Raw genomic sequence first — 13,233 nt, forward strand, 5'->3', positions numbered from 1 at the left:
AGAATAGATATCAACTTTTTAAAATATAATGAAAATGTCGATTCCTTAGAATATAATGGAGATGTTAATTTCTTAGAATATAGTAAAGATCTCAACTTCTTAAAACAATGAAGATATTGATTTCTTACAGTATAATGAGGATATAGTCTTCATAAAATAAAATAAAGATGTCGGCTTCATAAAATAAAATGAAGATGTCAACCTCATCTCTTTTTTTAAATTAAAATGTGCAAAGTTTTTGTTGCAATAGCTCTTGTCAAGCTGAATAAGGTTTATCTATTGTTAGACCATTTTCTTCTTGGACATTGTTGCAAGGTAATAATGAACAATTAACGTTGCGTTACCTTTATCGGTTCCTCTGCGACAGATTCGGGTAACACGTTCTCAATAATGCTGTTGGATTCGTCGTCCTCCCAAGTTTTCACCTTCACTTCCGTCTTCAGTTTCGACTTCAGTTTGCTCTGTTTCTCCAACTTCAATTCTTGGCTTAGTTTCGCTTTCTCCGCCAGTATTGAGCTGATCACGTGCTTGTTGTGCAGAGGCGTTTGTTTCACGGGCTTTGGTTTCAATTTCCCAGACTTATGGTTCTTCGAGGATGATTTCATCGTGGATACATCACCCTTGAAGGGCAACGGTGTGTACGCAGCTTTGCTAACACACTGAAGAGAGTGATGCTTTATTTTTAGAGAAACGAATTAGTGTAAAGAGAGAAAAGTAATTGGAAAGATTTACACTTTCCAGACAAATATAAGAAAAGTCAACATCGTTCTCAGGAAATTCAAAATGTAACTGTAAAATATGTTGTAAAATGTAAAATAATTAAACTGCAAGACAAGCTCATTAGTCAGTCATTTTTACGTGTCTTTGAACACGTAAAAACATTCAATAAATTAAACTAAAAGTATATAAAATTCTAGTGAATGATAAACATTGAAAAATTGTTGCACGCTAGAAGATTCGCAAAATTTGGCAGCTTAATTATAATCATCACCATAGCTTAGGTATCTTTTTCTGAAAAATAGCTCAAATTTGTTCTATAACTATTACAAACAGCTTACCTTAGTTTGAAGGTGTCTGTTCTTCGACGACAAGATATACCCTACCATAGAGCTCTTGCTTTTAGGCTTCTTTGCAACAATCGTCTCCGTTAAGTGTCTCACACTTCCGGACGTGCACATCAATTTCCTGGGCCTTCCGACTTTTCGCTTTTTCGACGCGGAACTCGAACTCGCCACAGTTGGCGCCGGTGACGAAGTATCATATCCCAACTGAAAATATGTTACACGTTGCCATCATTTTTATTGCATTACGCATCATCTTATTTTACAGGTTATTGCAGTAAATACAGATGCTCAAATAATCTGCAGGTCTTCCCGCGTTAAACTGACAATTGTCAACTGTAATTTAGTACTGAAATAATCAGACTGCATAAACGGCATAATTTTTAGTATGTGGAAATACCTGCAGTAGAGTGGACTAGGCACATAGAAGCAATAAAAACCGTTCGTATGCAATCGCCTAATCGCCTGTCTCTTTTCGCACTAATATGAAACTCTTGTCCTTAACATCCTGACTCATTCGAAATTGCCAAATGTTCAAATTCAATAGTAATACGCTGTCGGAGCGTGTTAATGTTATCCGATGTTATTTTGAGTAGTTAACCAGAGATTTAAAACCATGTATATAAAAATTGGTGGAAAACAAAAATGAGACGAATGTTTCTATTAAACTATTTCATTATTTTTATATCGACCATTTAAACTGTTTTCATATTACGGCATTCTTGAATATGTTCATTCCTCGTTTCTTGGTAGACGAACAGGAATTATTACATTACAAAAAAAAACAACAAAAAGTGATAAATGTAGTAACTGTAGCACATTTTAGTAGATCATCAGCATGCTGGTCCATCTATCTTCTCAAAAACACTCAAACCGGTCCAATTTTAAAAAGATGAATCTTGTTTAAAGGCGGGTTGATCAGTTATATAGGCCACATAATCGCACATTAGCACGACCCTCGAGCGTATTATGATATAAGTTAAATTTTGGAAATAGATCCAATTCAGTTGGATCTACAGAGACTCCGGCATAATTGCGATAGTAACTTACCCCTCCTGTGCTTTTCTCATCGTCGTCCTGCGACGTTTTGCTCGCCGGCAGAACAGTAATCGGTGAGACGACTGGTGGAACGGGTATCGGAATGCTTGGTATACTGTCCAACAGTTTAATGTGACTTCTTGGCTCACCCAGTTTCACTAAGTTTACGTTGCATCTTGGCATTGCTAGGACAGCCGAGGTCAATGGCGGCGGTGCCCCGTCCAGCGTATGCGTGGGTGATTTTTGCGGGGAAGATATAGGCTCGAGCATTGGTGGTGACGCGAGAGGGCCGTGATCAGAACTGTAAATCGTCAGGAAATTATTGAATTGTTCAGGAATCTTTTTTGTACTATATTCAGTGCACATACGAAATTTAAGATCTATAATGTGCAAGATGGTTGACAATGTACACACAATCGTAAATCTTAACTTTTCGATCTTTATTGCATTCCATTTTATGGAATTTCAGAGGTTGCTGGATTAATAAATAAAAAATATCTATCCGGCTTATATCTCTTGCAATTGATAATTGATTAATGTATGTAGTTATGTATACATGGTATTATATTTTACGGTTAGACTCGTAAATGTTACAGCAGTTTCTCAGCAATAAGCGCGTTTGCTATATCATATTCTGTGTATATAACAGTAGAAATGATTAACAATAGATGATCAATTTAATTTCATTCAAGATTTATCCACTTGTCTTGTAAAATCGTCTTGTGACAAATGTCATGATTAATATTACAAATCAAATATGAAGTTAGTCGTCATATTTCTATCAGTCAGTCGTGGTTATTTTCAGTCTTGGCTTCCGATGGGCATGAAAAGTTCATAACGAATATTCAAGCTGTTTCCTGCTTTTTGAATTTAAATATATTTACGATACCCTTGCACAATGTTTTAAAACAGAAAGACTAATGAATCGAACGTCATTGTGCTTGTAAAAATAAATTTTATCGATAGTCCTTGTTTAGAAAACTTTGTGTTTTTTTTTACAAGTGAACTCTGCGTGAAATTAAATAAAATTATAGCATAACAGAATGAACGCCATGTAATTTACATAATATGAAAGTGAAACATAAATTTGCAGTGAATGTTGTCAACTTAAATGTCGCTAATGAACACTAAAACATTGAATGAATACCAACAGTATAGTATTAACATTTCAATAAACTATTCCATCTTTCTTAAACAAATTGTTCCATTGAATAGTTCATAGGACGGGTTTCAGTAGGTTAACCCTCATCCAGCCATCATTTTTCCAATTTAATATAATCCAGAAGTAACATAATTTACGTTATATGTTTTTATTAATAATAGTAATAATAATAAGAAGAATAATAATATGTACATATATTGCTCTCCTTAATTAAATTGTTCTAACTAATATTTCTGATCCAAAAAATGAAGCTTTAAATTAATAAAATCATTTTTAAATAAGTGAAAACAAACAAATGAAATTACATTTGGAACTCCATGTGAAGTATATAAAATATTCTGGCTTTGCTTAAAAGGTGGAAGGTACCTGATGTTCTAAATATTTAAAAATATCTTCAAAAGTAAAGATAAGACATTTCAGCTATATAAAAGGACGACAGTATGCTTCATTTAAAAAAAGGAAAAAAGAAAAGTCTTAAAACCTCAGATCAATTGTTCTATAAATAGCAGAATAATATATGTATTCTGAAACATGACAACAGTATCAAATTAACACCAGGGACGGACTCTAATTATAAACAAGGGGAAGTACATATGATAAGTAACTGTAGGAGTCCGGTATATTTCTGGCATGTGTTGTTTGTTTGTGTTTATAAGGACTGCGAGAGAATGTATCATCGGTCGGCTGGGGTAGCTTAATTCGTTAAAACAGTTGCCCGAGAAGCGAAAGATCGGAGTTCGAATCCCGGCCTCCGATCTATTATCCGATCGGTCGACTCATTTCCTCCTACATAACGAAGGTATTTACCTCGAAGAGTGACTCTTCTTCCGTGGTCGGCCAGGGCTCTTCTTCTCCTCCTTTTTCGGAGTGAGTTTCGACAACTCCTTCTGCTTTTCCCTATACTGCCTCTGTATGTCCGCCAACCGGACCCTCATGTCCAGTTCCATGGCGTCCATATTCGGCCAGTCTCCATCGTTGTCGATGTGACCCTTTCGTGCAATGAACTTCTTGGCGTCCAATTTGGCCTGCAAATTCCGATAATCATGACAGTCACGATATTCCCCAGCGGAAAATCTTCTGCTCATTTCCCTGTTGCTGACATCCATCTCGTCAGCATTTCCCGCTGGTTCTTTGTGACTGTACGACTCCATGTCAGAGTCAGACATGGTGTCCCTGATTATCTCCCTTTGACAGTATATGCCATATGGACGATCCAAGCGCTCGTAGGCCACACCCCTCTCGCAATCCGAGTTCTTATAGGAGTCATTCCTGCTCACAGGATTCTCCTTAACCACGTCCTCGCTGTCTTGGACGATATCCCCCGAACTCACCACACGCTGTACACCGACGTCAGCGTAGCTCTTGAACCTTTTCAAGCTCTCGTTGGTCTCGATGTTCGTCGGCGTGTACTTCCTTTTATCAACAGAATGTCCCACGCCGACGCCATGGTGGTTGATCCTGCCCAAGTTCAGGAGCAACCTGCCAGCCCGCGATATCTCCTCGGAGCTCTCCAGGTTCAGCTTCCGCGGCACCTTGTCCCCCACTTCCTCCATGAACCTCTGCTCTGCGAGTGCACATAGCAGGCCCAATGGGCTGTCGACATTGTTGTTGTTGTTGCTCTCGCCGTGGGGAGAAATCAATTTTGCCCGAATAGGCGATTTTTCGAGTTCATCCGTCACGGTGATGTTCTGGTTGTCCGGTTTCAGATGCTCCAGCTGCTCGATGCTGTTCGAGAGCAACTCCAACCCACTAATGTCGACCGCGAGTCTTGGTTTAGGGATCACTCTAGGCTTCACAGTTTGGTTGTTAGACGGTAGATCGTAAGCATCCTCAGGAATCCTGCGACGTTTCTTCGGCGTCGGGACGTCGTTCTCGAAACAGTTCACCTCCTCCAGCCCGCAGACGTCGACGGAGGAAGCTTGCTCCTTCTTCACGACCGGCTCATTGCTGTCGGTATGCTTGATGTTGTTGTTGTTGCTCCTGGTATCATTGTTGTTGTCGCTTCTCGTGTCGTTGTTGTCGTCGTTCAGGAAGAACTCTCTGGACAGGATGAGTTTCTTAACCGATGTCGCGTTTTCCGTTCTCTCGGAGCACTTGAACTGGTCTTGTTGCGTTTCGACGGCGGAACCGTTCATCTCCGGCTCAGCTTCTACCGGCTGTTTGGTGATTTCGTGGCTTTCGAACTGCGCGTTCTCGCAGGATCTCAGGATGTGCTTCTTCAGGCCGTTCTCCAATTTTCGTGGTATCGTCTCAAGATGCCTCTGTGCGGCTAGATTGTCGGCGGGTTTTTCCGCTGTGTTCTCCTCAATTCTCTGAGGAGCTGCCTCCTGTAGAGCTGCCGCCGCGTTCTTCTTCAGCTTCTCCACCACATTCTCGATACCAGGATGTGACTTCTCCACTGAGTGCCTCTTCGGCTTTTCCAGCGACGCGGCTTCGCAGTTGTACGCGTACTCGTCGTACGAGGATTCTTCAGCCTCCTGTTTCACCACCACCTTTTCGATCTCCTGCTCGTCACAGTCGATGTTCGGCATGTCGAACGATTTCACCGAAATTTGCAGACGAGCGACCGGTGGGTGGATCAGATGATCGTCTTCGATCTTCCCACAACTGTCACAGTTCGTGTCGAACGGCATCTTTGACTCGCTGGACTCTTCCACTTGTTTCTGAAAGTTCTCCGGAAGCTCTGTCGGCACGAAGCTAATGTTCGTGTGTACCTCTGTTGCCTTTGCTTCCTCGGCTTTAGGTACTTCAGTCTGGAAGACGATAAGTATTATGGTTTTGCAACAATTCATGTGCACTTTGCATTAATTATCAAGTGTAGAAATGAGTCTACTATTGTTATATTATATAATAAAGTGTTGTTTAATATTGAAATCATTCTTAAGCAGGCAATATCCTTTCACATCATTTTTACGTCGTAAACAGTTAAATACTCAACGCAAGTAATTGATAATACTTAGACTAGCTGTTAAATAAAAATTAGAATGATCGAACTCCTACAGTCGTCGTTTAACAAAATTGTAATTCTACTCTGAAATTAAAAATAAATTTATTTTCATATTCAATGTATTATGAACACAAGATTGTGTTAATAGAAATAACGTGTGATTTTTCGCTTTCGATGCACAAGCAAGTAGCATTTTCATTTTATATATATTGTATGTGTTTTAAATGAGATTCTGTAATTGGAAACAAACGATAATGTATACATAGACATAGATCGTTGGATAACATTGAAGTTGACATTCCTTTATACATAGAACGAAACTATACACAAGCTGTGAGTCACTGCGAACGTTCGAACTAGAACAGTAAGCGAAGTTTATATTTTCACTTTAAACACTTTCAACTTTAAATTGTATCAGTCGATGATTTATGAAATTGCTTTAAGATGTTCACTTGCTTTCTATTCCAATCTTTTTTATTTCCTGGACAACGTATTGTGCCATCATAAATCCCATCGCTAACGCTAAATATAGATACATGAAAAGTCAATTAAGAAGCATAATATTACCAAACAGACAATGCTACAGTGACATAAACATATTTGTATTTTATACGTAGCCTTACTTCCATCTAGAAATTTTCATTTTTCGACTGTTTTGTACGATGTTTTGTACGATATTGGTTCCTATATTTAGTTTTTGCGTTAATCGAATTTGTCCGTTCCAAACATTTCCCCTCAATAAAATAAATTAAAGTTGGAAAAAAAAATTGATACAATTCAATGTTTGAACTATTTTAATCGTAAAAATCAACATCGCAGTTAATTGCAATTCAGCAACATGCAAGCCAAACAATTTATTGTTTTCAATATTTCTACGATTTCGATAACAGCGAACTGCAAACTTTCTCTCGTTGACTGCGCATAGATATGTATATATGTATATATATGTACATATAACTGTAGTTATATATACATATAGGACACAACAGATCAAGAATATAGGGCGGATCCAAGAATTTATGAATACTTACAACAAAGTTGTAGGAAATCTAAAATCATTGTCATTAAACATAGTAATATGTTCTCCTAAAAAAAATATGTAAATGTAATCTCAGTTGCGCCGTGGGCGTTGTCAAATCAAAAATATGTATTAAAATTTAAAAAATCTAGGTGACCAGCATTTTTAATATTCTACTGTGTAGTAGAAAAAGTAAATATTGACAAACCTTTTGAAAAATCCGCATATAATTAAAAACAAGTAACTGCGATTAAAATTTACCTGCACCTGTTAACAATCTAAATTTTTATATAATAACAGTCCTACGGTAAACATTTTTAAACATTCTTTTATAAGCCTTGTTAAAGTTCAACTTGTTAGAAACCTAACATTTTTCCTACATGGGCTAAAAAATGATTTTGACACGCGTATATACGCGTGCGTATATGAAAGTATATCAAAAATTTGCATGTTGATATTTTGTAACGAGCGATTGAAAAAATTAGGTTTGATCACAAAGTTGTATGCGGTTGTTAATATTTAGAAATTTTGTTGAAATATTGAAGTTGTGAAATTGAATTTTTGTCGAACAATGTACCGCTTTTCAGACCACTGTGGTAAATGAAAAAGGTTGAAAATGTTAACAAGGAAGAATACTCACCTCAAATTTCTCAACAACCTTGGTCTCCTCTTCGCCATCTTGCTCGCTGACAGCGGATTCTGCCGCGTAACTCCTCTTTCTCTCCTTGTGACGATCCAACGAATGATGATCCCTCCTCCTGCCGAAGAATTCGAGGTTCTCGTGGAAACTGTCGCAGTTTTCCTCGGTGATCTCAATGATCCTCGCGCCGCTCCTGATGTCCCTGCAGGGCAGCCCGTCCTCCTCATCGTCTTCGTCGTCTCCAGAAGCTCTGTCCTCCCGCGACCTTTCCGTATGCCTGACCACGTGCTCTATAGTCCTGTCAATGGCAGTGACGCTCCTGCACTCCTTCGTGACCGAGTACTTCGGGCAATCGATCATATTAATGACAGTGTTCTCTCCTTTGTCCACCTTGCCAACGAAATTACAAACGGTCGGGTTGACGGTGGTCGTGGTCGTGGTCGTGATCCGGACCACGTTGCAGACTTTCTCGGGCGCGGGCGCCACGACCTCGAAATTGGCTAAGTTCGTCAGATTGGTAGCCGTCGCTGACAAATTGGTCGGATTCAATACCTGGCAAGGGCTCATCATGTTATTTTGCTCCTGTTTCACAGGCGCGGCGGCCTCGATGGCTGGCAATGCCAATGGCGGCGCTGGTGGATCTTGTTCTTCGGATTCCGGAGCGTCTGTTTGGTTCGAGGCGTCCTGGACTCCGACGATCGCCGGCACCACTTCCGGCGGCTCGATCGCGTGGATCGTCGTCACTTCCGGCGGCGGCGTCAGACACGAGACGGGCGAGGTCGCCTTCGACAAAAACGAATTTCGCTGCTGCTGCGCGCAGGATATTCGAGAATGAAATTCGGAATGCTTAAGCGACGCCCACCGCCAACCAAGTTAGTATTTAGGCGAGAAAGCGACGGCGAGCGAGCAGTGAACTTTCCGGCGAGCCGGAACAAAGATTTAGAGGAGTAGGCAATTTTTATTCGATAACAGACAATATTCGGAGGCAGAAATCTAGCTGTTAGAATCGTTTGACGATTATTATGCGATAAATTTGTATCGAAATTAAAACTGCGCGAATTTATGGACCGACCGATTGTTTCTAGAAGAAATTAGACAAATTTCTTTTCTCAAGCATATATTATAATAGATTATATTACCACTGTTATATAAACCAATGCACATTAGTCCCGTTGAGGGCTCGGTAGCTCTAGAGTTAACAGAACTCGACATACGTTACTAAAATTACTGAAAACGTTTATTAAATCTACACTCGAAGATCAATGGAATCGATGCGTAACCTAATTCGTGAAATTACCAAAGGAACAAGCGCGCAGAGTAAAGAGTTTCGAAGTTCGCAGAGAGGAAAGAAAAAGCGCCCCGTGTCGCGCGCCGTATCGCGCCGTGACGTGCCGAATCGCAACAAGTTGCTAAGGGTTGAGACCGGGGGGTAAACGCGGGAGAGAGGGAACAAAAGAAAAGCCGAAGGAAGCGAGAACGGGCGAGAATTAATGAGAGCACGGTGAACGGAAAGAGAGAGCTAGAGAGAAAAGAATGCCGACACAGCGAATGTTAAACGTCAGAGGCATCGAGGATCTACAGCGGAGCCAGTTCGTAATATCTATGCAGATAGCGATGCAGATAGCGATGCAAATCGCTTTGCGCATAGTTAATACAATGTGCCACAACGTTTCCGCATTATGCGAACGCCTGGCCGCGCTCTGGGCTTGGCATAATTACTGTCGTTCCTCCTCTTCGCTCGCATCGTTTGCTTTTCATATTATCGGCAGGGATGAAGAGTGGTGAGATCAACGCAACGATGATCGGATCGATCTACGACGCGATCGGCACGCGACACTAAGGCCAGGAAAACATCAACCTACCTGTGATCTACAATGCGTCGGCTCGGCCTGGCTGATCTGGACCAGCGCCGGTGCGTGAGGGTAGTAGTGCAACGTGGTCACCAGAGGTGCATCCGGCACAATCGCGCCGGTCATCGAAGTCACAGTCTGCAACGCCTTCGTGGACTCTGTCGATGCTATAGAATTTACGATTCGAGTGTTATTTGGAGGTCACCGCGCCGCTATTTCAAAGCCAGCAAATCGTACGAGGGTTTTTAACACTAACAGGGGTGGTTTCCCTGGCGTCCAATTAGTTTTGAAAAACTAACGATTAGAAGTTATACTACTCCTGGCGAAAAGTATTCGAACACCTTTTAAAACCTTTTTAAAACTGGACTAAATGATTTGAACTTTTCGGGGATGTTAGAGGGACTAGTTAGGTTACTGTACAATGACTAAAATATTTTTACTTGGAATATTACTTGAATTGGCAACAAAAGCTCGCGTTCTTTAATATTTTTTTTTCATCTGGGTTTACAGCGAAAATTTAAAAAGTACATTTTGTAGTAGATCTCGATAGCTTATAAACATGCTGAAAATTTCATCGATGTCTACGTTGGATGACCATAGTCACACCTTTCGAACACAATCGTTCGTAACTGGATAATTATAGTAAAATCTTTGGCGCGCTAGATAATTATGAACGTCTATAAAAAAACGTGTACTAGTATAGTGTTTGCAACTAAAAGGCTACAGACACCTTCGGTGATTCTACACCGGTGACAGAGCTCATTTTTCCACAAGCCGCATACCTCGGTCACGTGTTATGTGTGAAACGCGCTTACGATACAAGGAGAAAGGAAAAACGTAGTACTCACTGATTATAGTGGTGGGACTGTTGCCACAGTCGGCTTCTATCTTGACAATAGGTAAAGTGCTCTGTTGCTTTCTCTTGCTTTCAGTGAGAACCAACCTTGCTCCGCCAATGTCGCTCAAAAGCTGAAGAGACGGCGGCGGCGGCGGCGGCGGCGGAGGCGGTGGAAGCAAAAGAGGCGGCGGCGCGACGTTTCCGCTATTGTGATTCGAGTAATTTGGCCACACGACCGCCTGCTGCATTTGCTCTGTTTGCAAACAAGTTAACGATTTTTGAATGACCTTCTTCCCGGAAAACAACATCGACACTCCGATGTGGGACTCGGGTGAGGAGTAAGCAGCATTGCAGAGATGAAGAAGATATGAAGTACAGGTTTAACAGGGACGAAAAAAATGTGGACTGTTCTCTAAGGGAGTGCGAAAGTCAACACAAAATAATTATATATTAATTCTACCGAAATGTTCTGTTCGTTCTGTAGTTAAAAGAAAATAGTACATTTTCAATGCTTTTATTAATATTTACTGAACAATAATGGTAATTTGTGAATTCCATTGTTGTAGAATGACACATTTTTAGAGGCGAATACCTCAAGTAGTACCTGACTGGTTTCATTTTTTAACTTTTTCCCTTTAACAAATTTTACAGGGAGAAACATAGATGACAATCGGATAAACTATATCTTCACCAGAAACGATCATCTCTACACGCTTTTGTAACATTTGTACATTGTTGGAATTCATGCAAAATGCAATACCGAAAATGAACGTTATCAACAGACATGTTTACGCGAACGAATTTCTCGCAATACAAAACTCTTCGGTGGACCTAATGTTTGCTTTTTCTTTAAACTAATTATTATGATAAAAAAAACTTCGAATTATTGTAACTTATTATAATTATTGAGAATACGTATGAAAAAGGAGACCATGTTTAACAAAAGTTCAGAGCAAGTTCTTGTCGCTAGAAAGAACCATTTACGTTTCTAGTGCTAGTTCAGTATTTATAGTCGACTATAATATTAGAAATATACGACAGCTCTTAAATCGAGAGCTGAATATGAATAATGAATACCATGAATGACCATACCAATATGAATGACTAAATGCCATGAATTTTTGTATGCATACCTGCAGCATGAATGAGAAGAAGATGGCCCGTATTTGGATCTCTGACCAACTGCAGGCCGCCTTGGACTCCAACTCCCATTTGTGGAAACCCGACTGGCTCCATCGGCATTGCTATAAAATCCATTTAATAAGTACGAGATATTCAGGTTAGGAATTGACTTAGTTCACTTAACTCTCGTACGATCCTCGAAAATACAAGCATAAAAGAATCTACGACAATATCGCTCAGTTTTGCTCTGATATCACTCACTCCGCTTGTTATATCACTTTCTAAAGAAATACAAGAAACGGAGGATTTTACCACAACAAGTAAAATATATCTATGCTGTATCATCGTTAATTCGATAACCAACTAACTTGTGTGGTACGCCCGCGAATTTACGCTTATTTCCTCGCTATCATCTTCTAAATGAGAAAAATTGATAAGCAACTGAAATAAATACCTTAACGAGCCGCCAACAATTGGCAATTACAATGCAATGTCACGAGAATGATTTAATTTAAAGAACCCGTAAATGCGCGAACGACGTGAATATACATATGTAGATCTTCGTTATCCCGCTAAATGTCACTCGGTCAACGACGGAGTATGGTCGTTTTCGGAAAAACCAGCGCTCAAAATTATATGTGTGTGTCGATAAATACTTAGTATATATAAATACTTTATATTTAATATATTATATATATTTTTAATATATTATTTATACTAAAGCTTATTTGTTCCTTATTATTCTTATAATTTAAGTTTCAGTCAAGTCACAGCACTGAACGTTCCTATTTAAAATCAATCATTATGCTCGTATAAAACTAGTAACAGAAAACTGGTTCTTTTCTTTATGAAGTGCAAGAACTCAATTAACGACAATTATTTGTTTTTAGAAGCACATATTGATGTTAATGAAGTGCATTACATATTTCTGACATTGATTTCTGATGCGTATCGGTTTCATAACTGACTGAATTAATAAACACGGTTTTCGTAAATAAGTCAGATCAGAATATTCAATCTAATTTTCCCCGCTTTATCGAACGAAAAACCGAATCATTATTATGTTGTACTCTTGTTGTGCTCTTATTTACCAACCTTTTTCGCTTCCGCAATCAATTCTTTAAAAAAAACTATACCGCTACTTATCGTCTGTCTCATTTATGCGGCTTTCTTTGGACTCTTCGACCATTTATATTCATGTTTCTAAGTGGTCTACGTAATTATCCTTTTCTTTTCAAAAGTGCGCATTCACACACACACACACACACACACACACACACACACACACACACACACACACACACACACACACACACACACACACACACACACACACACACACACACACACACACACACACACACACACACACATGGACGATCTGTTTTATTTTCTATATTCGAGGGAACTTTCTTCTTTATATCTCCTAATAATATTCGTTGGAGTATGTTTTTCGCTCATCAACAATTCACATTATCTCCATAGCGAGTTACAAATTCCCCCCTTCTAAACATTCCTTATTAATTGTGCCCATAATTATGAAAGTGGTCTAAGTCA

At 39.5% G+C, this 13,233-nt stretch overlaps 1 protein-coding gene across 4 annotated transcripts in view; it reads right to left on the minus strand.

The window, feature by feature from the left end:
* wge (BAH domain and coiled-coil containing protein winged eye) overlaps positions 1-13,233 on the minus strand; it is a 178,124-nt gene that overhangs the window by 10,483 nt on the left and 154,408 nt on the right. For 2 of the 4 annotated variants that reach the window (XM_076522938.1, XM_076522939.1), the window contains 8 exons: positions 11,688-11,798; positions 10,565-10,807; positions 9,729-9,883; positions 7,867-8,676; positions 4,069-6,014; positions 2,112-2,400; positions 1,059-1,268; positions 345-659 (listed from right to left, as the gene is read on the minus strand). In XM_076522938.1, the coding sequence (XP_076379053.1) occupies positions 345-659; positions 1,059-1,268; positions 2,112-2,400; positions 4,069-6,014; positions 7,867-8,676; positions 9,729-9,883; positions 10,565-10,807; positions 11,688-11,798 (4,079 nt within the window). The remainder of the gene's footprint in view (positions 1-344; positions 660-1,058; positions 1,269-2,111; positions 2,401-4,068; positions 6,015-7,866; positions 8,677-9,728; positions 9,884-10,564; positions 10,808-11,687; positions 11,799-13,233) is intronic. The other 2 variants (XM_076522941.1, XM_076522940.1) reach the window with 2 other exon arrangements.

The sequence above is a fragment of the Megalopta genalis genome, chromosome 6 (genome assembly GCF_051020955.1).
Source record: "Megalopta genalis isolate 19385.01 chromosome 6, iyMegGena1_principal, whole genome shotgun sequence".
In the NCBI taxonomy this organism is placed as follows: Eukaryota; Metazoa; Arthropoda; class Insecta; order Hymenoptera; family Halictidae; genus Megalopta; species Megalopta genalis.